We start from the raw sequence: 24764 nt of genomic DNA on the forward strand, positions 1-24764 counted from the left end.
CCGTCCACAGGGGACCCCACTGCTGAGCTTGGGGAGCCCCCAGGATGGGGCCCCAACCTCCTCCTGTCTGCCCCAGGGAAGCTGGCCTCTGGGCTGTGGGTCTTAGGACGACCTCCTTTCTAGAATTTGCCCTGTAGTTATGGCTGTGGAATTTAGGGTACAGTAGGGCTGAAAATCCGATTGTGGATGAAACTGCTGACAATGTAAAACTTAATGGGAACTTTCCCTGTGTCTCCCTCTCTCTGTTGTCTCTGTCTGTCTCTCTCTCTCTGTTTCCCTCTCTCTGTGTCTCTTTCTCTTTGTCTCTTGTCTCCTCTGTGTCTCTCTGTCTCCTCCTCCTCTGTCTCCTTCTCTCTGTCCACCCCCCGTCTCTGTGTCTGTCTGTCTCCCTCTATCTGTCTCTCTGTCTCTGTTTCCTCTGTGTGTCTCTCTCTCCCTCTCTCCGACCCCTCTCCCTGTCTCTATTTGTGTCTCTCTCTCCCTCTCTCTCTGTCTCCGTCCCCCTCTCCCTGTCTCTGTATCTCTCTTTCTCTGTTCCTCTCTTTGACACGTGCACACAAGCCCTTACTTTCCCTAGTTGCGAATACAATTAGTGTTGACTTTCTGAACTAGGCAATTATCTATTTGGGCAACATCTTATTCCTGGGTCAGGATCCCCAGGAACTCAATTGCTTTTAAGCTGTGCTTTCTTGCAAAGCTAGGAAACATTGTAAGAGGGAGAGAGGGGTTGAAAAGTTCCAGAGAACTATAGTTCTTGGCTCTGGTGTGCGTGCCGGTTACAAGGGGCCGGCCCCAGCCAGGCCCAAGGGTGGAGCCTCGGCCCCCAGGCCCGGGTGCCAAGGCCCGGCTGCCCTCGCTCAGGGCTGCAGCAATTCATTCAGGCCACCAGGGGGCGGTGCGGGCTCGCCTCGGAGCAGCGCGGCTCACACCAGCCAGGCGCAGGGCTGCCGCTGTCTGCCGAACCAGGGAGCTGTTGATTTATTTAATCCCAACATTCCAAGCAGAGCATATGACCATGCAAGCTCAAGAAGACAACCATTAGCTCATGTGTACCCAGAAAAACAAGGCTGCCTGTCTAAGCCCAAGAGCTCACAGGGATTTCCTGTTAACATTTTTTTGCTGCTTGTGTCCTTGGTGTGTGCTCAAAGGGGGTAGCTGTCACCAAAGGGACGTTCGGTGGGAAATAATGGAAAATCTGGTCTTTATCAGTGTATTTTTTTTTTCTGCACCTTGGGAAAAGACTGCTGTCATTTGGTTTTTACTACTAGGACACCCCTTTTTTGGAGCATGAAGCACCATTGATCTAATCTGGGTTTCTCAGAGAAACATTCCTAACTCCCTCCCCTTCCCTCCCTTCCCTCCCCTCCCTTCCCCTCTGCTTTCCGGTATGCCTGGGAAGCAGCATCCTTTCCCCTCCTTTAAACTCAGCCCTGCTGAGCTGGCACTGCCGTGGCACCGTGGGTAAGAGCTCTGCCAACCAGCCACTGTCCTCTCTGCTGGCATTTCCCCAGTTCCTTCCTCACTGACAATTTTCTTTTTGTCTCTCTCTTCCTCCTCTATCCACCCCAACTCCCCTAACTCATTTCTCGTGCTAACCTTGCTCTTTGTGTGCACGCTGCCCCCCTGCCATCCCACGATGGACGCGTGCCCATTGCTGGGTTTTCCTCTGCTTGGCAGGGCGTCGCCGCTGGCGTAAGTAGACCCCCCCACGGTGTCTGTCCCGTCATCTGTTTGTCTGGTTGTGGGATTGGTGGGATGTGTTTGAGGACAGGTGTTCGGTGGCCCTGCCCACGGCCTTCCTCACACCCACCTCTCAGCCAAACAGCAACCCACGCCGCCCACACAGGCAAGTCCTTGTCATTTGGGGGTGGCCCCAGATTATGTTTCTGTGGCCACAGAAATCACAGAGTAACAACACCCAGACTGTCACCCCAGGGCTGAAGGTGTAGAGCTGTGTTCTCCTTGCCCAACCTTTCCAAACTGCAATGGGACAGCGGGGACAATGTCTGAATCCACATCAGGCCATTATCCGAGGTAGAAGGTGGCGAGGGGGCCTCTTGGAGGCTACTCCCCAGAATCCTCATGGAAGGTGGCTCTACAGGGGCCAGTGGCTGCCAAACCCAACCATGGGAGGTGGAAGATTAGTCAGATTTTGGGGCAGCACACAGGGGGTCAGTGCTGGAGAAGACCTTGATGCTGCAGTTACTGTGGAGTAGTGGCGAGGAGAACATTCTGGGAGCTGCCCCCGATAAAGTCCCCTGACTCAGGTCCCACGACTGCAGGGCCTACTTCCTCTTCTCTCTGCCTATATTCTTTTGAGCCTCAGTCTTGAAAGGCATGGCAGTTCCTCCATCTGACTCCCAGTCTCTGCAGCAGCCCCGTACATGCCCCTGGTCACTGCAGTTTGTGTGCGTAGTGGGGATGGGGGGGTGGGGTGCCCAGACCCATTGTGAAGTCTGAAGGGGCTTGCTCCAAGCAGGCTTCTCAGCCCTGGGAGCTGGGGAAGGAGCAGGGGAGCGTCTCATAGGTATGCTCCGGGGAAGCGACGGCAAATGCCTGTGGTCTGCTTTCTGGACCTCAAAGCTCCACGTGAATGGGTGCAAGGGGCTGGGCTTGGGCCCACACTGTCCCTCTCCCAAGACATGACGATCCACCTCCTCCTCCCTGCAACTCCCAGCAAGCCAGGGTCAGGGTGTCCTGCTTGTGCTTTTCTATTGCTCGTCTCACCCAAAGACTGCAGCAGGTCCTGCCTCGGCTTTGGAAACCCTGGGGAATCCTCCCTATCCTGAAAGTGGCCTCCCCCAGAGGAAGCCCACATTGTCCTCAGCTCCCTGGGCAGCCCCAAGCTCCTCCCTGATCCCACCTCCAGGCTGCCAGTACCTGTAGCTCTCTGGGTCAGAGAAGTAGGGGCAACTCAAGCCAACCTTGATCACCTCTCTTCACCCCAGCCAGGTGCAGGGGACCAATCCTGAGAAGCTAGTGCCAATTCTGTCCATTAAGTTGTAGAGAAGGCAGAAAGCCTGGGGCTCTAGGGAGATCCCTTTCCCAGCCGACTGGCCCTTTGAGGACAGGTAGAGGCAGGCCAAGGGGATGCCAGACAGGGGCAGCATGTGGGCTGGGCCATGTCTCCAGACATGGAGCAACTGGCTCTTTGCAAGACCCTGGCAGGCAGAAGTGGCCTCTTGAACCTCTGTGACTGAAGAGGTCCTGATAGAAAGGACACTGGGCTGGGAGTTGGGAAGACTGGGTCCTGGCTCTACAGAACCCCAATAACTGTAACCTGGAGGTAGTCAGCCAGCCTCTCTGGACTTCAGTTTCTGCACCTGTAAGAGGACAGGGTTGGGCCCTTCTGGGCCTTAGCCTGGGGAGGCAGCTGCCATTGCTGCACTGAGCCTGCCCTGACCTCTGGGAGATGGGCTGGAGGCCTGGAGTGGCTTTCAATCATTCACTGCCCTGCAGTCTGACCTGGGCTGGGATGCACCAGTCCTTGGGGCCTCTGGGGTCCTTCTAACTCTGATCTAGGCCTGACATGTTCAACCCAGAGTTTCTGTGCACCTACTGTGTGCCAGGCCCCAGGAGTCCAAGGGAGGGTCACTATCCCCTCGCAAAGCTGTGCTGCCTGAGGAAAAGGACCAGTGACCTCCCTGCAGCTCCACCCTCAACCCACCCAGGTCCGAGACCCCACCGTCTCGGTGAGCAGTGCCAGCGCTGGAAAGGCCTTACTGCCTGTTCTTCATGCCACCTGCTTGCCGAGCCTGCCTGTTTGCAGCTGAGTCTGCAGCCCCAGCACTCCCTGCCTCCCCCCCAGCAGTCATGACACTGGGGGGCTCCCTGTTTACATGCAAAGTTGCAAGGCAGGGTATCCGACCCTGAGGAAGGCTCTGTCCTCACCCAGCCCCAGACATAGGATCTGCTAAGGGAGGTCAAAATTACTTCATGCAGGCCTGCTCTGCCTCCTGAAAGGGGATCCAGCCCCTGGGTGGGGAGCCCCTTTAAGCCTGTGCCTGGAGCTCGCATGGGGGTGGCGGGAATGGGAGAGGGTCTCGATCCCCTGGCCTCTGTGAGGGTGACCACCATGAGCACCGAGGATCCAGGCCAAGCCCTTGTCTCGGGCTCTAGACTGCAGTGGGAACAGGGCACGGTGGAGAAGACTGAAAGGGGCAGGGGTGGTCGTGTCATGGGGTGGGGAGTTGGCGGCGGGAGCCGGCTTCCAGTCCAGCCCTTACCAGCGCCTCTTTCCGCACCGCAGGAGCCTCCCCATTAAAGACCTTACCGTAGACAGTGCCTCTCCCGTGTACCAGGCTGTGGTCAAGAACCAGAACAAGCCAGAAGACGAGGACGAGTGGGCCCGCCGCTCCTCCAACCTGCAGTCCCGCTCCTTCCGCATCCTGGCCCAGATGACGGGCACAGAATACAGTAAGCAGGGCTGTGGGGTGCAGGGGCTCAGGGGGTCGAGCTAGCTGCTCTATTAGCAGCCTGGGGAGCCCCTTCTGGGCATCCCTCAGGGATGCCAGTCTCCCGCTCTGCTTCCTGCCATCCACGGTGGGTGGCACCTCACCAAGTAGCTTCCAAGGCAGCTGACCCCCCCAGAGGTGGGATTAAAGGATTCATAGGCCCAGGGGGCCTTCTGCTCCCCCAGTTTACAGGCTGGGGGGCAGGAACTGCTTGGGGTCTGACTGAATGCTGGGGACCCAGTTCCCAGAGACTCCAGGCTTATCTTTCTGATGCCCCCTGTGATCTCCTGACCGAGCTCCTTTCTGCCCGCAGTGCGAGACCCTGACGAGGACGCTCTGCGGCGCTCCAGGTAGGTACCTGGGCTCGGGCCTTGTGGCCTTGCCCCTCCTGACCCCCTTCGCTCCCCAGGCAGGCCCCAGGTCCCATGACCCAGGGAAGGCCCCCTCTCGAGTTCATGTATTTGGAAAAGGCAACCCCCGGGTCATTGAGGTGGGGGCCTGGGGTTGACTGCGCAGCCCCCCGGGACCCCAGGCCACAGGAGTGAGGACCCTGGGCTCCCCCGGCTCCGTCCCTGGGCAGGAGGCAGAGCTGCTTTGGCCGTGGCTGGGCCGTTGAGAACAAGGGCATCTCTCCCTGTGAGGGTGAGGGCAGCGGGCTGGCTGCCTCCTGGCCCACTTCCCTCAGCACCTGTCTCGCCGTGAATCTGTCTGGATGCCGGCACTACTGGGCACTGAGAAGCAGTGGGCGCGGAGGGTGTGGGCGCCTGGCCTCTGGAGTCGCCTGTCCAGGCCTGGGTTGGGGTTCCTGTAAATTGATGGACAATCTGTAGCTGGAGGCAGAGCAGCTGCTGCCAGGAAGGACCAGCACCGGGAGGGGAGGAGGCGGGGCTTGGGCAGAGCTGAGGCCACGCCCACTAACCTGCTGTCTGCACCCCAGTACTGGACCCATGGGGGAGGGGGAGCGCGGCCCTGGAACCCATCGGAACCTGCTAGGGCCTCCCGTGGTGAGACGGGGCTCCGCATGGTTGTTTCAGTACTTCTGGTGGCAAGTGTGTCTTTTGCGTGCTCTTCCTGGGAGAGTCTGCCTGTGTGGGTGACCACAGGACTGCACGGAGGGTGGGACTCTGGGGTCCACTGGGAGTTCATGTGGTTTTTCTCTTAAACTTTTTTTTTACTTCTTAAGCAATCTGTGCTCCTGCTTTCTGACTGAGGCATCGAAAGCTAAAGTGTGGTTTTCCCAGGCGTTCTGATGAGGGCAGGTACCCAGTAGCTTTTCTTAACCCTTTGGTGCCTGCAGCGCGACTCTAGAGTCTGAAGTGAGATGATGTTTAATTTAGCCCCCAAGTTACCATCTTGCTATTTTAAGTGACTATGATGTCAGCACTCCCTCTCCTGACACCCCATGGCCCCTCCATGCTGTTCCCAGGTGCACCCCACCTTCCTTCTTTGAACCCACCCACAAAGAGGCTTCAGGGATCAATAGAGATTTGACCAAAGATTTGCTAGGAGGCGCTTTACATCACACCCACCACAGCCAACAGCAATAGTCCTTGCAGGTCCCTTCCGTCAGGAAGCCACCTGGGGACCTGTCCTCTCCCTTCCCCCAGACATGGAGCCCTGCCTTGCTGGTCCCACTGTCCCCTTCTGGAGTGCTTCTGGTGACTTTACAATCCTCTTCCCTTCTTACAAAAGAGCAACATATAAAGTCTGCTGTAATATGTAAATGTAAAGTTTGCACCTTCCACAGGTGTCACCTAGTTTCTAAAGGAAATAGGAAATAATTAAATTACTGAAATTCTCCAAGCCTTTGTTACATGTTGACTAAAATGATTAATGCTCTTTGTCCAGCTCTAATGGGTTTAGCCAATTAAAGAATCAGATTTGGGGGAAATTGCCCCAAACCTCCCAGATATAGATAAGCCTTTCTTCTATCACTCTTGTTGCATGTTAATTAAATGATTATCTCTCTTTGTCTCTGAACCTGCATAAAAACCAATTGAGAAAACACTTCAGGAAGGCAGATTTGGGAAAGCGTCCCCTGTCTCCCACTGGCATAAATAAACCCTCTTTTCCTCTTCAAAAAAAAAAAATCCTCTTCCCTCCACTGTGCACTGCCTTCAGCTCTACCCAGCTCCCACTCATTAGCCAGACACACTCTAGGAGGGGGAAGGGAACTGGGGCAGGTAGATTAAACTTTGGTCTTTTTTTACTTCACTTGGAATATTTGTGGGTGCTGCAAAGCTATTACTCAGCTCCTCTCCCCCAGGTGTGTGAGGAGAACACAAAAGGCTGTATTAACAGGTGGTACTAGGACTTGTTGTCAACCTCTCCTTTTTCTCCTGTCAGAGGCATCTCTTAGGGCTTGTTCTGCCTGGTCATCTCGATATGTGGGGGGGCTTTGTCCTGTCCTTGGGGGACTCTCCCCACCTGAACTTGTTTAGACCCTCCTGCAGAAATCTGTTGCAGTTCTTGGTGCTACCTGAAGGTTTAATTTTAGGGAAATCTGGAATGAGGGTGTAAGAAGAGGGTTCCAGCTTGCCTCAGCCCCTCCATCCTAGGCCACCCACCCCAAGAAAGCAGCTTCCGTCCGTCCCTCTGGGCTCTGTGCACTGGGGTGCCAGCCAGCCTTTGGCCCGGGCCTGGAGGAGCTATGCCTTCTGCTCTCCTCCTCCTGACGTTAATTTCTGGATGGTTGCCCTAATGGACATAGCCACCCCCCAAATGCCTGGCGTCCACATGGCCATAGAAGAGGGGGGCATTTTCATTTCACTGAGTCCTAAGTATCTGACAGACCTAGGATGGGCGTGTGCAGTGGTTCAGTTCTGTTTGTGACTAAAGCCTGGAGGAGTGGCTCTGGCCGCTGGCCCCAGCTGTGGCCCTGGGCTTGTCCAAGTGTCTGCCTGAGCAGAAGGGAGCATGCTTGTCCCCACCCTGGGTCTGGGCCTGTCAGGGCTGGGCCACACGTGCATCGTCCCCACTCCCAAATCAGAAGCTGTACCATCTCCTCTTTCTCCTCCCAAATGAGCCCCACTGGCAGCAAGTATTCCAAGCGTCTCAGGAGGGCCACGTTTCCCCAGGCAGGCTGCCTTTCAGCCTGCGCCCAGGCACCTTCCTCCAACAGAGCCGAGTCTGCCAAACCCTGGGCCCTGGCACCCTGGTCGTGGGGACAGCCAGTCCAGTCTTATGCACATGAGGACATGCTTTCTGCTTCCTGCTGCTGAGTGGGGAGGACGTTGGCCTGAATGCCCTGAGAGTGTGTCAGGTGTTAGGTGCCAGACAGACGCACTGGTGACCTGGAGGGCAGGTGCACGACCACATGCTGGCTGGACTCTGCAGGCTCTCTACTCGTCTCCATCACTGTCTCACCTCCAAGGCCTGCCCCCCACCTCAGGGTTCCAGAGCAGCCCCAGTCCCCTTCTCCTCTCAGGTCCTGGCTCCACATGCTCTGACAGTGTCTCTGGGGTCAGTTACAGGTGGCTTTCCTTGGAGGCTCCAGTGCCCAGTGTACACAGCCCAGTCTCCAGGGGTCCCAGCTTTACAGGTGTGGCAGGGAAGGTTCTTCATTAGCCCAGGCATCACCTGTGGGCTTGTCACCCACCCCCATCTCCCAAAAAAAGACCTCAGGACCTCAGGAAACTGTCCATCCAGATCAGCTTAACCATTATCTTCTTGCTTGCTTCCACGCGAGGAAGTTTCCGGTACCTAGTCTAGTTCATGCAGTAATGCTGCGTCTACCCGGCTTCCATCTGAAGCAGCCCAGCTGCAAATAGTGCCTCTGACCCAAAAGCTGAACGCCAAACCTCAGAGAAGCCACCACGGCTTTCTCTGACTCTTGGAAGGCATTCCAGACCCCCAGTGGCTGGCAAAGTCGGGTCCAAGTTGGCAATCGTGTTGGGGGGCCGGCCTGGCTCCATCCCAGGGCAGGGTCTGAGTCCAAGAGGCATCTGTGTCCCAGTGCTTGGGTGTAACCATCCTGGAGGACCCCAGCCCAGTCCCAGCCCCCAAGCTCACGCGGCAGACTCTCATGGTGCTGGCAAAGCACGGGACCCCATCCCACCCCCCGCTAAACAGAACCCTCCTTGGACGGCAGTGGGTGACTATCAATAACAAAAATGCCCTTCGTTTAATGGATTGTAGTCCCTGATGTTCTCCCACCCTAGAAAGGCTGAAAATCACAACGGGAGAGACTAGGACACCCTCAGTTGTCTCGCTTCCCAGCAGCCAGTGTGGGGGTCCCCAGACCTCTCTTGCTTTCTCTCGTGCCTGCTGTCCTCCCTCTCCCCCTTTCCCTCTCTCCTTGTTCACTGCTCTCCTTGCTCCTCTCTTTGGCCGGCTGCAAATTTCCTAACAACTCCTGGCAGAGCAGGCTCCCTGGACCTGCCGAATCCCCCCGACCCTGTTCCCTGAGCGCCAGTGGCACACTGCAGCGTCAGCCTCATGCCTTGCTAGAACGGACGATTTGCAAGCCAACTGGCCTTGTCGGGTTTTCCACTCTCCGCACCCTCGTTGGTCCCTGTGGGATGATGGCCGGGTTGTTTCTACCTGGGGTACTGTCAGATGGGCTGCGTGGCCCCCACTCCTGCCATCGTCGCCCCTTTTCCCTGACCTTGGAGAGGCAGGCATGTGGCAAGGAGAGGAAGACAGTGGCACTTGGGTCATGCTTCCATCACTTTGTTTCCGTGTGGTGTTGGGCCGTTCGTGTGATGTTTCTGAGCCTCGGTTTCCTCATGGGGACAGGGGAAGGTTGAGCCAGAGCAGTGGTTTTCAAATATGTTAGCAGTGGACCCCTTGTGTGAACAGAATCTCACTCCGAGACCCAATAGGGGGTACACGTGTGCAGGGGCGCGGGGACCCAGGCCCCTGCTGGTGGTTACCAGGAGGAAATTAAGACCGACACTGCCAAATCATCTGATTCTTAAAGACCTAAAGCTGAGCTTCCTGATTTGATTATGCTGGCAATTAATGTTTTTAATTAAACTTTTAATTTTGAGAAAACCATGGATTCTTGTGCAATTGTAAGAAAGAAGACAGAGGGGGTCCCCTGTACCCTTTACCCAGTTCCCCCAATTAATTAATTAATATGTTCAAGATGCAGGACAGCTTCATCCCCATGAGGGTCCCTTATGTGGCCCTCCGATAGCCACTCCCACGCCCCCTCCAAGCTAATCCCTACCCCCTGAAAATTACTAATTTGTTCTCCTTTCCAGTAATTCTGTCATGTCAAGAATGTTGTAGAAATGGATTCGTAGCTTGTAGGATTGAGTTTTTCCAATCAGCATAATTCGCTGGCAAGGCATCCCCGTTGTTGATATATCAGTTTTTCATCTGTTCCATTTTATTGCTGAGTAGCATTCCATGATAGGGTTGGAGATAGCTGTTCATTTTTTTTTTTTTAATTTTTAATTTATTTTATTTTTTCTCGCCAGAATGAATATTTTTTTATCTGGCATAATTTGTTGTAGGCATCAGATAATATTTAAATCCTATGAGGATAAATGCAAACATCACCAACAGGGCTTTCAGGGTCCATGGAATACATTAGTTTGCTAACATGGAGAACTATTACTGGATAGATTTTTGAAGCTGAAGTGCTTCCAAGGCTGTCAGTTCAAATTCCGTTATTTCTTGGGAACTTTTAATAACAAAAACCTGACGAAATAAACAGTACAGCCGTTCATTTTTAAGATGTGTTGTAAGCACCGTGTGGGCTGAACAAAATGTGTGCTAGGCTTGGTAGGGGCCACCAGTTTGCCACCTGTGCTCTGCAGGATGGCGGGGGGCCCTTCCAGCCTGTGGCTCCTGGAATTCCAGCATCTGCTGCTCTGGCCTTTCCTAAACGCATGCTCGCCTCAGTTTCCCCATCATGGCTGCTTTGTCCTGTGCCACCTGGCAGGAAGCATGGCCTCATGAGTCTGTGAGTGTCTGCGTGGTTCTGGGCAGGCAGGGGCTGTCGGAGATTTTTGTAGGCTCCTTTCTAGGGCCGTGAGGCCAGAGGCAGAGGCCGGAGCAGTGCAGGGAGGTGACAGGTCTGCTCACTGAGCCTCGTCACAGGTACAGGTGCCCATCCTTCTCGATGCCTGGCTCAAGGACAGACATCGCCCCAGGCCCACCCGCCTGTTCGGTTCTGTTCCAAGAGCCCGCAGCCAAAGCAGCCCTGCCCAGCCCTTCCCACGCAGGCCAGGGAGAACCCCGAGCTCCCCTGAGCCCAGCCTGCCCTCCGCCTTCTCTGGCCAGGCCCCTTCTCAGGGCCACTCGGGCAGGTCCTCTGTCCCATGGATGGCAGACCTTCCCCAAGCCAACTCCCTGCTTCCTCACCCTCTGCCCCACCACCAGCCGGAAGGGCAGACATGTTCCCTAACCCCTTTCTTTCTTCCTCTCCTCTTTCTCTCTGTCTTTCTCTCTCTGTCTGTGTCTCTGTCTCTTTCTCTCCATGTGCCACAGGGAAAGGTTTGAAACGGAACGTAACAGCCCACGTTTTAAAAAATTGCGCAACTGGCACCATGGCCTTTCGGCCCAAATCCTTAACGTTAAAAGTTAAAAAGGCTGCCTGGAGCCCCCTACCCCCCTCTCAGGCTGGTCCCCTTCTCCCGTTCCCCCCACACACAACCACCCCCCCACAGCAATGGCATGTGAACCCCAAGGTGATGCTTGAGAATGTGTAGCTGTGCGGGGGGCACCTCTTGATGGCCGACCACAGCAGCTCTGCCCTCTGCCTGCCCCAGACCTGATGGCCCCGGGGCCCGCCTCATGTGGCCCTGCACCCAGCACCCCACCTCCCGGCCCAGCCCCCTTACCTCCTCCCAAAGAGCCTGAGCCTCTGCTCACCTGCCCAGGGCCTTAGCCCCTAGACCAGAGGGGACATGACCAGGTTTGCTGGCCTTACACCCCAGAGCCGAGAGAAACAGAACAGGCCTCTGTTCAATTCCCCAGGCCTGCCCACTCCCCAGCACCCTCTCTCAGCTACCCCTGGAGCTCAGGGCCACCCAGGAGGACTTTGTGCAGAGGCAGAGGAAGGCCCCAGAGTAGATGAGGGAGAGCCCCCTCTCCTGGGGGGGGTCCCGACTGTGGTGAGATTCAAGTGTGCACTCACCTCTCTGTAACGCATGTGCTGGCTCCGTAGTTTTCTCTCCTGCACATAAAAGCATGCTTGTTCTGAAATAAAAAGGATTTGAAATGAACCAAACCATGCCCTGGTCATGCTGTGCCTATGCGTGTGCCATCAGAGAGGGGGGCTGTCAGGGTGGGGTCTGAGCAAGGGAGAGGACAGGCGCCACCAGAAAGGGGGCAGGGGACAGTGCCCGCTGGGGTGGAGGCCCAGCCAAGTGCTGCTCGCTGCTGCTTTCCTACCCTGCTGCCCCATGGCCGGGGTGCAGAGCTCAGGTACAAGGCAGTGGGTATGTGGGGGATCCCCGGATGCCCCCAGCCTCCCTCCCCACACCCAGTTGCAACCAGCAAGCCAAGTCACACATCCCTCCCCATCAGAAAGCACGCCACAGCCCCTTTCCCAGGAGGGCATTCCCAGGAGGGCACTGCTCATGTTCAGCCCTGGGCCCAGGAGGCAAGAGGAGGGTATCAGGTGGGCACCACCTGGACTAGCAGGCAGGTCCCTGTGACACTGCTCGAGGTCCTCGGGGACTCAGGGACAGGGGTCAGGGCACAGAAGAGGGAACACAGACCTGGTGGAGTCTTGCTCAGACAGCAAGAGGCTGGCTGGGGAAGGCCTCAGCTGGCTCTACCTCCCTGTCCCCCACCTACCTGTGGCCTTGTCCTTGTCTCCAGCATTTAGAAAGGCCAGCCGTGACCGAGAGAATCCCACCTGACAGCCAGGTGGGAAAGGTGCACCTCCTGCCGAGCCGGGAGCCTCCAACTAGCGCCCCACCCACCCGCCTACCCATCTGCCTGGTCCCAGATGCCAGGGATTCCCAAGCCAAGAACATCAGACCAAATAGCACTTAGCAAATAAAGGCAGACCCTGGGGCCTGTCCCTGTCAGCTGGACTGGGTTGGAGCCTTGGTTCCCACCCTCACTGCCTGGGCACAGGCTTCCTTTCTGCCTCCAGGGACCTTAGCAATCCCATCTGGAGGGGCTGGCCAGGGCGGCTGCTCTCTCCTGCCCAGCCACCCCGGGATGGTCCCCAAAGCCCTTCACTGGCCTGTTCTAATTCAGCATCCCACCTCTTCCTGCCTGCAGCAGTCTGACTACTAGGCAGGCATTGCCCTGGCTGGGGGACCCAGGGGGTGGGGAAGGGGGTAACTCTTCTCTGCATCAAGACCTCCTGGAACACACCCAGAGTTAGCTGCCCTTTAACCAAGGCCTTCCAAGACCCAAGGGTGGGTCATGGGGCCGGGGCCTCCATGCACGGAGGTCCCAAGCAGGTGAGGCTGGCAGAGGGCCTGAGCCAGTCATTCAGTGCTGGCTGGATTGCGGCCCCATCCCCACCCCCCAACCTGCCGGATCCCTCTGGAAGCCCTGAAGGGCTCTAGTTTGCTTTCCAGCCTGCCTGGGCCTTCCCAGAAATCTCAGGTCCCTGCCTGCAGCCCCTTGGGTGGCCCAGACCAGTGGTCCACCTAAAGCTCTTTGAATTCAGCACATTGCATCTGAGGGCATTTGTTGTGGCACCATGCCTGGCTGCTTGGAACGTGCTCAAGGGGTGTGGAATGGCCAATGTGGACATACGTGGCTGCCCGTGAGCCAGGCTGAGGACTCTGTCGTAGGATGTTGGCTCTGACTCAGGGAGCACCTCTCCGACTGGAGGATCAGGGAGGGCTTCCTGGAGGAAGGGGTTGTGTGTCTGGTCTTCAAGAATGGTTGGCATTTGGGCACATGCAGCTAGGGAAGGTTGGGCAATACTCTAAGCAGAGGGGTCAGAGATGCTGATGAAAGCATGGGGTGTCCCAGAACCCCAAGTGAATCATTTGGGCTGGAATGGAGGGAATGCTGAGGATGTTGTGGTTCGAGTGGTCTGGATCTGGAATTCCAGGCTGCAGGATTTGGGATTTTTTTCCAAAGGCAGTGTGGCACTAGTGCACATTGCAGAGGTGAGGAGGAGGGCACCACTCATGCTGCAGCCTCTGGGGATAGCTGAATGCAGCGGGGTTCCAGAGGGGTGCCGTTTGCATAGACCACAGTGTCAACAGGCCCCTGGAGCCATGCAGCATAGCAGCCAGCCTGCAAAGGGATGTGGTCTGGGCTCCAGGAGGCCGGATGGGACACAGACTGGGGAGGGGTGGCAGTGTGAGCAGTTTCAGGACCAACTGCTTGACCAATGTTCTTTCATCATCCAATCAACAGAGATTTTCATATTCCACTATCTTAACGAGCACAAGGGCCAGCCACAACCCTGCTGCCACCATCACCGCCACTAGACACAGACACATCATGGCCCCGCTAATGGCACCCACTGCCAGCACCATCAGTACCGATCAATGCCACCAGCCTGAGCCCGATGACCACAGAGCCCAAGACCTGGCACCACCAGCACTTCCCCTATCCTTTTCACACATGATATTGTTGCCATCAATAACACCATCAGCCAGCACCATTCCCACCACCAAGGGCCTCACACCAACCCACCTTGATGCCTACTGAGTTGAGGGGAGACATGAACTGACAAGGGGGTTGGGGCCAGGGTGTGTTGCTTCTTCTGGCCACACCCTCTTCTTGCAGCCATGATCATTTGAGTAGAGTTTGGTGTGGTTTGGTTTTTGCTTAAATGTTTAAAGTGACTTATGACCAATTCAGGAGACAACCATGGAATCCATGGAATCAGCTTGCTCTCTGATGCCCCCTTTTTGGGTTCCTGGGGGCTTGTCGAACTTCAGGCAGGAACTGACCTGGACAAGAATCCAAGATCCTTCTGGATGTCCTTCAGTGCACTGCCCCTCCCCCCCCCGCCTAGGTCCTGACTGCTGCACCACTCAGCTCATACACATGCATGCATTCTCCAGCAGTGACCTTTGTCCAAGCCGTGTGGTAGATGTTGAATTTTTTTAGGGCTCACGGCCAGCTCCAGCTGCAGCTCCAGGATTCCAGGGTTCATTTGGAGCTATGGCCAGGAGAGTGGCAGGTAAGCGAATTCGAGCAAAGGGAACAGGCAAAGCCAACTTCCTGTTTGTTCTGCAGGATATTTTCCGCAGCCCAGACATTTTCACCACTCCTGACCCGTGCAGTGTTCTCAGTTCCCAGTGGCCCACCAGAAGCATGCAGTGGGTTCAGAGAGAGGCAGACAAAGGAGACTGAATGTCTGGGTCAGCCTGGGCCTTCCGAGACCATGCTGGCCCATGCTGAAGGAGGGTCTGAGCAGCCAGCTCAGGGGCCTGGCTTTGTGGCCTGCAGCTCCTTCTCTGCAGCAGTTGCATCATGGGCATGGCTTCTGGAAGCAAGGTTCTTTCATGGAGGGTGGATGAACAACTTCGTGGAAGGACCACTGCTGCAGGCCTGTGAGCTGGGCTGCCCTAGGTCCCTCTATGAACCAATAAGCCGGGGCCACCGCCCTTTGTGCATTGCAGATGCTCTCCTTGCAGACTCAGAGAATGGTGCACCCTTCCATGGAGCAGTCTACCCGTGGTCTTGTGCTTCCTCAGCTCCCTTCTTCCCTGACCCTCTTGTGCTATTTCCTGCCTTTCCGTACTGCACGCCTCGCTGGATGGAGGAGAATATTCTGTGATGCTTTGGTAAACAGATCATGGCCCTCTCACATTCCTACCTGGGAAGGATCTTGGTAGCCCTTTGCTACTCAAAGTGTGGTCCCCGGACCAACAGCAGCTCCTGGGAGTTTGTTAGAGCTGCAAGACCCTCAGCCCCGCCCAGACCTGCTGAACCAGAAGCTGCACTTTAACAAGATCCCTTGGGGGATTTGTCCACACAGTAAGGCTCACTTGGCAGGTGCCTGATGTTTGTCCAGAGACTCAATCTCTGCAGACCTCAGGTTCCTCATCTTTAAAATGAGGATCATGAAACCAGTTGCCCAGGGAGGTTGGAATGATCAAAGGGAATTAATGTCTGTGCATGTGTTGCACAGGGTAAGCCCTCAATGGAAGGACGCTATTGTATTATTCTAATTATTCCAAATCAGAATAGTGACTTTTATGGGGGAAAGCTTCTACTTGGTTGATCACAACAGGTGGTTTCTTTCTTCCTTCAGGAGGGACTCCTTGAGGTCCTGGTTAAGGCTTCAGAATCAAAAAGACCCTTTATCACATCCTGCAGTCACTGCCGATAAGTTCTAAGACCTTGAGCAATTGAATTCTCTCAGTCTCTACTTCCTCACCTATTAAATAGAGTTAATACATCAGGGATTTGTTGTAAGGATTTAAAGACATAACACCTGGCGCACAATAGGAGGTTGATACATGGGAGGTCTTAGGACTCTTGAGTTACCTTTCTAATATGGGAAAATAAAGTTATTCCCACTTATAAGAGTTGCATTTATCCTGTTGTGGCCATAGCAGATACAAATCTTAGTCCACAGACCCAAACGAGCGAAGAATGGACAGTTTTTGCTTTCTTGTCATATAATTTGTATTCTCGGCCCCATTTCACAAGCGGCAGAAATTTATGCCCAGTCCACACAGGCTCTGACTGCACCTCTCTTCCCTGGAATGGTTCTGGGAAAGAGGCATAGAATGCCAAGGCTTCCGGGATGGGGATGCGTGGCGTCTGGTCTCAGGTCAGGGTCTGCGTGTGCTGGCAGCAGCTGGGATACCCTCACCCTGTCTGGGCACACTGGCCCACACCGGCAGAGCAGCCACCTCTCCCGTCCCCAGTGAGTGAGCCTTTCAGGACCACGTCCATGTCACTCGGGGTGTGCAGGAAACCCTCTCTGGCCCCGAGGCCACTCTGGGCATGGGGGACCTGGAGGTCCTGCCGCTATCCCAGGGTTTACTCGGAAAAGAGGCACAGGTGCCCGTCACCACCACCACCTTGTCCCTTCTTGGCCCATAAAAACCTGATTTTTGTGGCAGAAGGTTAGTTTTCATCCATCTTCCAATGCACTGTGGGTACTCTGAGTCCTTTGGAGCCTGAAGCCCATGTTCTCACAGCCCCACAGCCTAAACCCTTGACACTCAAATGTCTTACCTCCTCTTTATTTTGCTGTATCATCCATTCCTGAAGGCAAAGCATGTCCCTGACTAAATGGGGAAGGGCAAAAGGAAAAGAAAACAGGAGAAGGAACTATGGTTGATAATTCAATCTGTTATTTCCCCACACTGTGTTTTTTTTAAAATCATATTTGTTATTGTGGAGTATAACATATGTAAATAAAAGTGATAACTTTCCAAGTACAATTTAACAGGTAGAGAACAAATTCCAAAGAATGTTATGGGTTACAGTTCCACAATTTCAGTTATTTCCTTATTGTGAAATATAACATGTATGCAAAAAAGGTGATAACTTTCAAAGTACGATTTAACATGTAGTTTTATAGGAAATTACCAAAAATATTATAACAGTACTATCGTTTCAGTTATTTCCTTATTGTGAGATATAACATATATACAAAAAGGTGACAACTTTCAAATTACAGTTTTACAAGTAGCTATAGAGCAAATTTCAAAGAATGCTATGGGTTACAGTTCCAGGTTCTTTCCTTCTAACTATTCTAATACCATAGCAGCTAAGAAAAAGAAAATTGTATAGAGATTCAGTATTCATAATCCTTTGTTAGATTCCATCTTGTCTGTTGTTACCCCTTCCTCTAGTTTAATCCCTTTCCCAATCTTCAGGGATGTCTAGGCAGTGACCACCCTAACTTGTTCATGTTGTAAAGGGGAGTTGACATTATGGGAAAAGAGGACGCATCTGGTTGATGTTCTTGAAGAGGGTATTGCTTCTGGGTTTTGGGTCTTAGCTGGCATAGGAGCTCTCTAGAGGATTTAAGTTTCTGAAGAATAAACTTAATTGCCCACACTGTGTTTTGATAATACATGCTGAAAAAATTCGGAAATAGTGAAAAATGGAGGGAAAAACTCCCTCCAAGATTGAGAATATTTTCTGTACGTGATGCCTTTCAAGATCCCTGCCCTTCCCTGTGGTCTGAGACCCATGCTCCCAGGATCCTGCAGGGGCTGCTTCACGGGAAAGTGTCCCTCTGCCCTGGAGGACATGCCCTCTTGAGGTCACTGTTCCGTTTGCAGTACCAGTGGCCGTTCTGCCCAGCCTGCCTCTTCTGCTGCCGCCCACCCCCATGCAGAGAGGCCCGCAAGGTCCAGGGCCCCCTTGACCTGTTTCTTTTTTCGGTCCATCTCATCAGCACCCCTATTGAGCATGCTCCAGTGTGCACTAGCCACGCCGCCACCCCGCTGCTGCCCGCTTCTGCCCAGCCGCCTGCTACTGCCTCTCCCAGCACTGCCTTGCCACCCCTGGCTGCAGCTGCCACCAACACTGCCACTGCCACCGCCGCAGTCTCAAGCCCTGCAGACAGTCCCAGGTAACTGGCCTACAGTTGCTGGCCCTGACCAAGGGGAAGGGAGATAGGAAAGAACAACGGGGGTCCAACTGTCAGCAGCTGCGTCCTGTGCCTCAGCAATGTCCATCGGGGTGGTGGGGGCCCTGGGGCCAGGAGGAAAGCCAAGGCCAACCCCACTGGGTGCAAGTGTGAAGAGAAAGCTGGAGGTGTTAAAGGAGCCTGTGGCCAAGGACAGAAGCAGAGACATATGTCATGCAGTCTCCAAGGGGCTAATACTCTAGTGAGAGAGGAGACAGTCACCCACATCCAAAGCTAGATGACAAAGGGAGATGGTGTTTTCAATGCTTAGTGCTCTATGTGGAAAGTCTGTGTTGCGGAAGTCAGATTAGGGAGAATGAAAGTCATCCACAGGAGCTGGGGAAATCCTGGAGGAGGCAGCAGATTTGGTCAGATGGAGTTCAGCCATTAACTTGCCCTCCTCCCCTTCTAAGGTGTTAACTCAAGAGGCACCTGGTGTCATGGAATTTAAATCTCTGCTCCACCACTTCTATCTGGAACCTTGAGAAAGTGACAGTCTCTCTGAGTCTCAGTTTCCTCATCTGTTAAGATGTTTAGCACAACACCTGTTTTGTAGGGTGATAGAAAAAATGTGCATAAAACACCTCACTCGCAGACATGCCTCTTAAATGATCACAAGAATGGCGGGTTACTGCATTCCCTCCTAGTTCCCCAGCAAGGCAGAGACCAAAGAGTGTGTGTGTGCACGTGTGCATGCGTGTGTGTGCAAGGAGATGGGGCAGGCTGGACAGGTCATCCTGGAGGTAGTATAACAAGCCCAGGGGGGCCCAACTCTCTTTCTGAGCTTTGTGGAACCATCAAGTTGGTGTTTGGGGTCAGATTGCAGCTTCTCCAGCCTCCCATAGACCATCCACCCAGGGTTTTTGCTGGTGAGGATGTTTCTGTCTGCGTCGGGGTGCACAGGTTTGTGTGCTGCCTGAGGTGGGACTGAGGATGCGCAAAGTAGCTGGAGGCCTGCCTGCTGTCCCCCCGACCCTCAGGCTTCACAATGGCCCACATTGTGCCAGGCCCAGCTTTTCTCCGGCTCAGTTCAAGCCTCAAGGATGAGCCTGGCCCTGGTCCTGCAGGAATCGTTGGGACCCTGCATCCTGGGTCAGGAAGTGGGGCGGTGGGGAGAATGGGGGACTCAGCAAGCTATTTCTCCTCTTCCTGTAAGGGTCGTGCTACCTACACCAAGGCACAACTTTAAGGAGAGTAAGAAGTTGATCTGCAGATCTCTGGGGCGCTGAAATGTCCCTGTTGTCGGGGGGAAAAGACCTCCCTCGCAGTTTGGATGGGGGAGCTCTGGATGCTGGAGTCTTGGGCCTCTAGCGTCTGCTCAAGGGCCGCCTCCAGGCCCAGTCTGCATGCCTCTGTGTCCTGGGGCCACTGCAGAGCTCCTGGAACCCTTGGGACTCTCTCAACAAGGTGTCCCTTCCTTCTCTTTGTCTTGCCGAGAGAGCTGGGGCTGGGGTAGTGCTTGGAGAGGGTCCCAGGGGCTGCCCAGCGGGAAGCAGGCTGGAGCAGAAGAGGTCAGGGCATCACACCCTGGGCCCAGCTACTTCCCCTCCTTGCCCACAGGGTAGAATGGAGCCAGAGGGAGCCAGTGGAAGGCAAATTGAGCCCCCAGCCTTTCCTTGGAGCGTGGCTTCAGAATTCCCACTGGGTGCCTTAAGCCTCCACTTTCCCCCATCACCAATCCTTGACACAGACCACAACTCCTGGGATGCTGGCAAAGTGGGAGTCTGGCCAAGTCCCATGGGCCCTTGGCCTTCTCCCACCACAGTGGACACTGGGCACCCAGGGGCTCTTTGGACACTGTCTCTTCCTCTTCCATTGAGGCTCCTACTCCTCTCGTCTTAGCCCAGAGGTATTTCCAGAGGAGGGAGGGCACCTTGGCCTGGGGATGGGGGGGAGGACAATGGCCTCACTCAACCAGAAGCATGGCAATTTGGCAACTTGGAAGGGCGAGGAGTCTTCCTGATCTGGAACACTGGCTCTCAGAGACTCATGTCGCTTGGGACAGCATGGCAGGCCCCTCTGGATCTGCTCAGGAGCATGGCAGCAGGTCCTTAGCCCAAGACCAGCCCCCTCCCAGAGCCCCAGAGGGGAAGGTACCCCCTCATCCTACAGGTCTGGTCAGCAGGGCTTGGGATGGGCAGACCCCTGGGCCTGTGGGGGACAGGTAGAAGGAAAGCAGGAAGCTGCGGGCTGATGTCACTTCTGCAGCACCCCTTTCAATGACCCATTTGCCCAAGGTGTGGTCACATCATCCCCACTGGGCCCTAAAAGATGTGGATGGTGCAGTGGGGGCAGCAGGGGTATGTCCTGTAATGCCAGCATCATTTTTAAAGGAAGAGAGAGCTTGACAGACAAATGATACGGGGAAACGCTGGGTCAGATAAGGTTAAATGGGCTGCTTAACTCGAGGAGTTCTGAGAGCCTTTAGCCTAGGATATTATGACTGTCTAAGAGGAGAGGCCAGATACAGCATTTCCTGAGGGAAACTTATTTTCATCTCCTTGGTCCCGTGGTCCCTGGGCCATGACTTGGGTAAAGGCTGCTCTGGGGAAAGGACAGCCAGCCTTTTACATGGAAGAGAGGTGTGTGTGGTGTGTGTGGTGTGTGTGTGTGTGGGGGGGGCTGCTTCCCATGAGCCCTCGGGAGCACTCTTGCTCAGAAACCTGAGATGTTGCTGTCCTGCTCCAACAAAAATAGAAAGGGGAGGGGGAGGGGAAGAGACCAGGTGTCTGAGGCTGAGGGGGCCTGGCTCCCACCGCTGCTCCCTCTGGCTTTAGCCCACACTGGCATCTGTCTCCCTGGTTTCCCACATGTCTCCCAGGCTGTGTCACCGGCAGTGAGCTGCCTTTCCTGAGGGGTCTCTGCTGCTCTAGCCAGGCTCACAGCCATGCCACCCAAGGAGCAGCTCCCACCCCTCTAAGACCCCATGACCTTTCCTTCACAGCCTCTGGCAGCAACCCAGGACAGCTGTGTCGGGTTTCCTCCTCACAGAGGCTCCAAACCGCCCTGGTTGCCAGCCCCAAGGCTGGGAGAGGCTGTCCTGGCTGCTAACTCGAACCCCCTTGTTCCAGGCCCCAGGCCTCCACCCACAGCTCTGCAGCGGCTTCCTCCCCCGTACCAGCCGCCCACACCAGCTACCGCCAGGCCCCAGCCGCCCCTGCACCCAAGCCCCGGGTTGTCACCACTGCCAGCATCCGGCCTTCTGTCTACCAGCCAGGTGAGAGGGCAAGGCGAGAGGGGAGGCTGTCCAGGCTGGGCACAAGATCAGCCCCAAGGCCACATCCCCAGAAGGAGAGTGGTCAGCGAGCCCCTCTTAGTGAGGCTCAGCCCTCCTTCCCCCAGTTGTGGACCAGAATTCTATGGAGTCTGCATCTGGCCTTGGGGAGACAGGTGGGCAGTGCCAGGTAGGGATGGAGCCTCCTTGTCCTACGGAGGGGGGGTATTCCTGGCTTGGGGTTCCCAGGCTGAAGGTGAGCAGAGAGAGGGTGGAGCTTTTTCCTCCATATGAGTCTAGGCTCTGGTCCAAGCCAGAGGACAGGCAGCTATAACGAAAATAACGTAGGCTAGATAGACTACTGCATCACGGGGTGACCCTTGGTAAGCTATGCAACCGTTTGGACTTTGGTGTCCTCAAGTTGAAGCAGAGGATAACTGGAACCCTGGAGAATTAGTGTGATGGGGCAGGAAGTGGCCCTCATTCTCATCACTACCCAGGGTCCCCTCGCAGGGACAGGTCTCCCTTTTGCATAGGCAAAGTCAGGCTCCCCTCCCAGCGCTGAGCACAATTCTCAGGCTGCACCTGCCTGCCTGCTACTGTTCAAGGAGCAGGTATTTTCCCAGGGAGCCAGGGTCAAGCCCTGGCTGGGGGAAGGTCCTGTGGGCCCTGGTCTCTAGGGCGTACCCACAGGAGAGCTCCCTGCACCCCCCACCCCTTCCTGCCTGCCTCTGCACTGCAGGAGGGCAGGGCTGTGGTGGGTATCCGCCACTGTGTCCCCAGCATCTGACTCCAGCCAGGCGCAGAGTTGCTAGTCAGCAAAGAAGTGAGTACAGAAGAAATGAATGAAAGAGTGCTGGTAAGGGACACAGAGGCAGTGGGGGAGTGGGAGGGGAGAGGCTGTGAGGAGAGCTTAGGGGTGGTGGATCACAGGGACTCCCAGAGAGGGACCCCAGTGCCCACTCCAGGGATGGTGAGATAGGATTTTAGGTGGGCACACGCTTTTCATTGAAAGCATTGTACTATCACGTCTTTATCTTTATAGCCATCTTGAATTTATGGAAAGTAATAAAGATTTTCCATTTATCAAATTTCCTCCTATCCCCCCATCCCCCCAACCCCAATTATTGCATACATCCCATTTTACTATATGTTTAAAATGATGGAGTGAGGAAGTTAATGACTGGTTTAGGATTTGGGAAAGAATGAGGTAGTTAATTGTAAGGGAACATTGAGGAGAGCAGAGAAGGCTCCCCAATGCCTTGCAAGAAAGTAAAAGTTTGCTAAGCAGCCAGGGGGACAAAAGGACAGCACATGTGGAGGCCCAGGGCTTGTCCTGCTAAGGAGCAGGGCCAGACACCAGTGGGTATTTGTGGCTGGAGCGCAGGGGAGTTGAGACAGACACCGAGTCAGGAAAGGCCTTGCTTGGGGGACTTGGATTTCAGGCGTGGGGCTGTGTTTTCTAGAGCCCATTCTGACAGCGGTGTTGAGGGTGGGTGGCAGGAGCTGCTTGAGCAGCAGACTCCCTGCCGAGGCCAGCGCCACCATCTAAGGCAAAGGACTTTTCATCTCCCCAGCCTGGATTTCCTCATTTGAAAAATGGGGATTGATACTACACGCACCGCACATTATCAAGACTAAAAAAACCAAAAAACAAAAAAAAAGGGCCTTTAGTACAGTGCCTGGCTGCCAGGAGGTGTTCTTCTCTGCCCGTTCGGACCTTTCTGAGGTTAAAAATCCCCAGGATTTTGCAGCGGGCAGCCATGGCCAAGCATCTCGGCTGGACCGCGGTTTTCAGCTCGTGCAAGCGGGTGGACGCGGCTGCTCCTGCTGAGACGGGAACACAGGGCGGAGGGTGGAGAGGAGTTTGGAAGGGGGCGGCGAGCCCTGGTCGGGGGACAAGGAGGGCATTTCCCTCCAAGCACTGGCGGGCATCCCCTCCCAGGCGGGCCCTGCAAGGAGGCACTTTCCGGGGCGTGTCGCGGCCCTCGTCGCTCCCGCCCCGCCGCCGCCCTTCCAGGTCGGCCCGCTAGGGGGCGGCCGGGCCCATCCTGCGCCCCTGCCTCCGTGTGTTAACTGCTCCGGCGCGGGCTGGGGCCCGGGCGGGCGGGGCGCGACGGGGTACCCGGGGCCTCTGCCTCCGCGCCGTTCTCAGGCCGTCCAGACGTTAACTCATTCCTGCCTGCGGGGAAGGGGGCGGGCGGGCGCGCCGGAGACGGTCTGCCTCCACCTCCCTCTGCCCCGGGGAGGCCCGGCCGCCGGTGAGGGTGTCTGGGGGCGGCTGGCAGCTGGCCCAGGAGAAGCGGGGACCGTCGGCCGACCCCCCTCCTTTCCCCTTCTCTGCCCTCCTCTCCCCTCCTCTCCCCTCCCCTCTTTTCCCGGGCTCCGCAGACCCTAGCCGGGAGAGAGCAGGGAGCCGCGGCCCCGCAGCGCCCCGGCCCGGGAGAGGGCGCAGCAACCCGCGGGGCCTCCTCCGGGCCGAGGGCTGTGTCCGCAGCCCGGATCTTATCGCTGGCGCCGGGGCCGGGCCGGCCGCTCCCAGAACACCTGGGGCCCGGGAGCCGGCGGGCGGCGCGGAGGCTGGGCCCGGTGCGCCGTGGGCGGGGAGGGCTCCGCGCGCTCGGGACGGCCACGTCGGCCCCGCGGGCCGGGTGGGGGCCGCGGTCCTCGCGTGGAGCCAGGCCCGAGCTGGAATGAGTCAGAAATCACCTTGTTTAATTACACATTCCCGAGGCCTCCGTGTGCGATAGGGCCCTTTTGAACTTGCCAATTAGAGATGAAATATCACCTTCTAATTTGGACGGACTTCATTCCGTCACGCACAAATAGCAACACCCCGGGGCCCCGAGATGGGATATCAGGGCTCTCTCCTGGCCTGTTGGGGGTGGCGGGCCCGCCCGGCTGAAAGGCGCCGAGGCAAGAGGACTGAGAAGCAGCTCTTCTCCCCACCTCACCCTCACCCTCACCCCGCAGGACGCGATGAGGGGAGGGAAGCTGCCGAGCCAGGCTGGAGAGGAAGGGAAGGCCTGCAGCTATGGGGGAGTAGCTCCCCTCCCCCACCCCACCCCCGCAAGGAAACAGCCAACCCAGGCCCCAGATTCGGGCCTGCCTCTCACCTGCTGTGTGACCTTAGCCTTGTAGGGGTTTAGAGAAGGCGGAGATGGGGTGGGGGTGGGGGGCCTCGGATCAGGAAGTCGGGAAGTCTTAACAGAGGGGAGAAACAATGACTGCCAGGCAGAGGGAGTAGGGGTAGTATTTGCTGGAAGGAGGCAAAGTAGGTGAGGTAGGGCGCGATTTCCAAAGCGGGTGCTGAGCTGGTTTTGCAGCCCAGGGAGTGGCTAAGAGGGGGTCTAGGTAGTTCACTAGCTGGCTGATTCTGAGGTAATCGCTTAAGCTCTCTGTGCCTCAATTCCTCATCAGTAAAAAGAGCATGAAAAATATTATCTCCTTTGTTGGATGGCACTGTGATTCGTGAAATAACTCAGGTCCTTTAACTGGCACACAAGCTGGCAGTGCACCTTAGCCATGGCTGTGACTCCAGGCCCCTCCCTCCGGTAGAAATAAATTGTCTAGAAGCCACCTTAAAAGAAGGTAAAAAGAAGCAAATGCA

At 55.8% G+C, this 24764-nt stretch overlaps 1 protein-coding gene across 11 annotated transcripts in view; it reads left to right on the forward strand.

The window, feature by feature from the left end:
• LDB3 (LIM domain binding 3) overlaps nucleotides 1–24764 on the forward strand; it is a 68527-nt gene that overhangs the window by 25238 nt on the left and 18525 nt on the right. For 9 of the 11 annotated variants that reach the window (XM_037804566.1, XM_037804567.1, XM_037804569.1 and 6 more), the window contains 4 exons: nucleotides 4250–4416; nucleotides 4768–4804; nucleotides 17707–17883; nucleotides 21012–21157. In XM_037804566.1, the coding sequence (XP_037660494.1) occupies nucleotides 4250–4416; nucleotides 4768–4804; nucleotides 17707–17883; nucleotides 21012–21157 (527 nt within the window). Of the gene's footprint in view, nucleotides 1–4249; nucleotides 4417–4767; nucleotides 4805–10895; nucleotides 11628–17706; nucleotides 17884–21011; nucleotides 21158–24764 lie in introns of those variants that run through there. The other 2 variants (XM_037804568.1, XM_037804570.1) reach the window with 2 other exon arrangements.

Source organism: Choloepus didactylus, chromosome 15 (assembly GCF_015220235.1).
Source record: "Choloepus didactylus isolate mChoDid1 chromosome 15, mChoDid1.pri, whole genome shotgun sequence".
Lineage (NCBI taxonomy): Eukaryota > Metazoa > Chordata > Mammalia > Pilosa > Megalonychidae > Choloepus > Choloepus didactylus.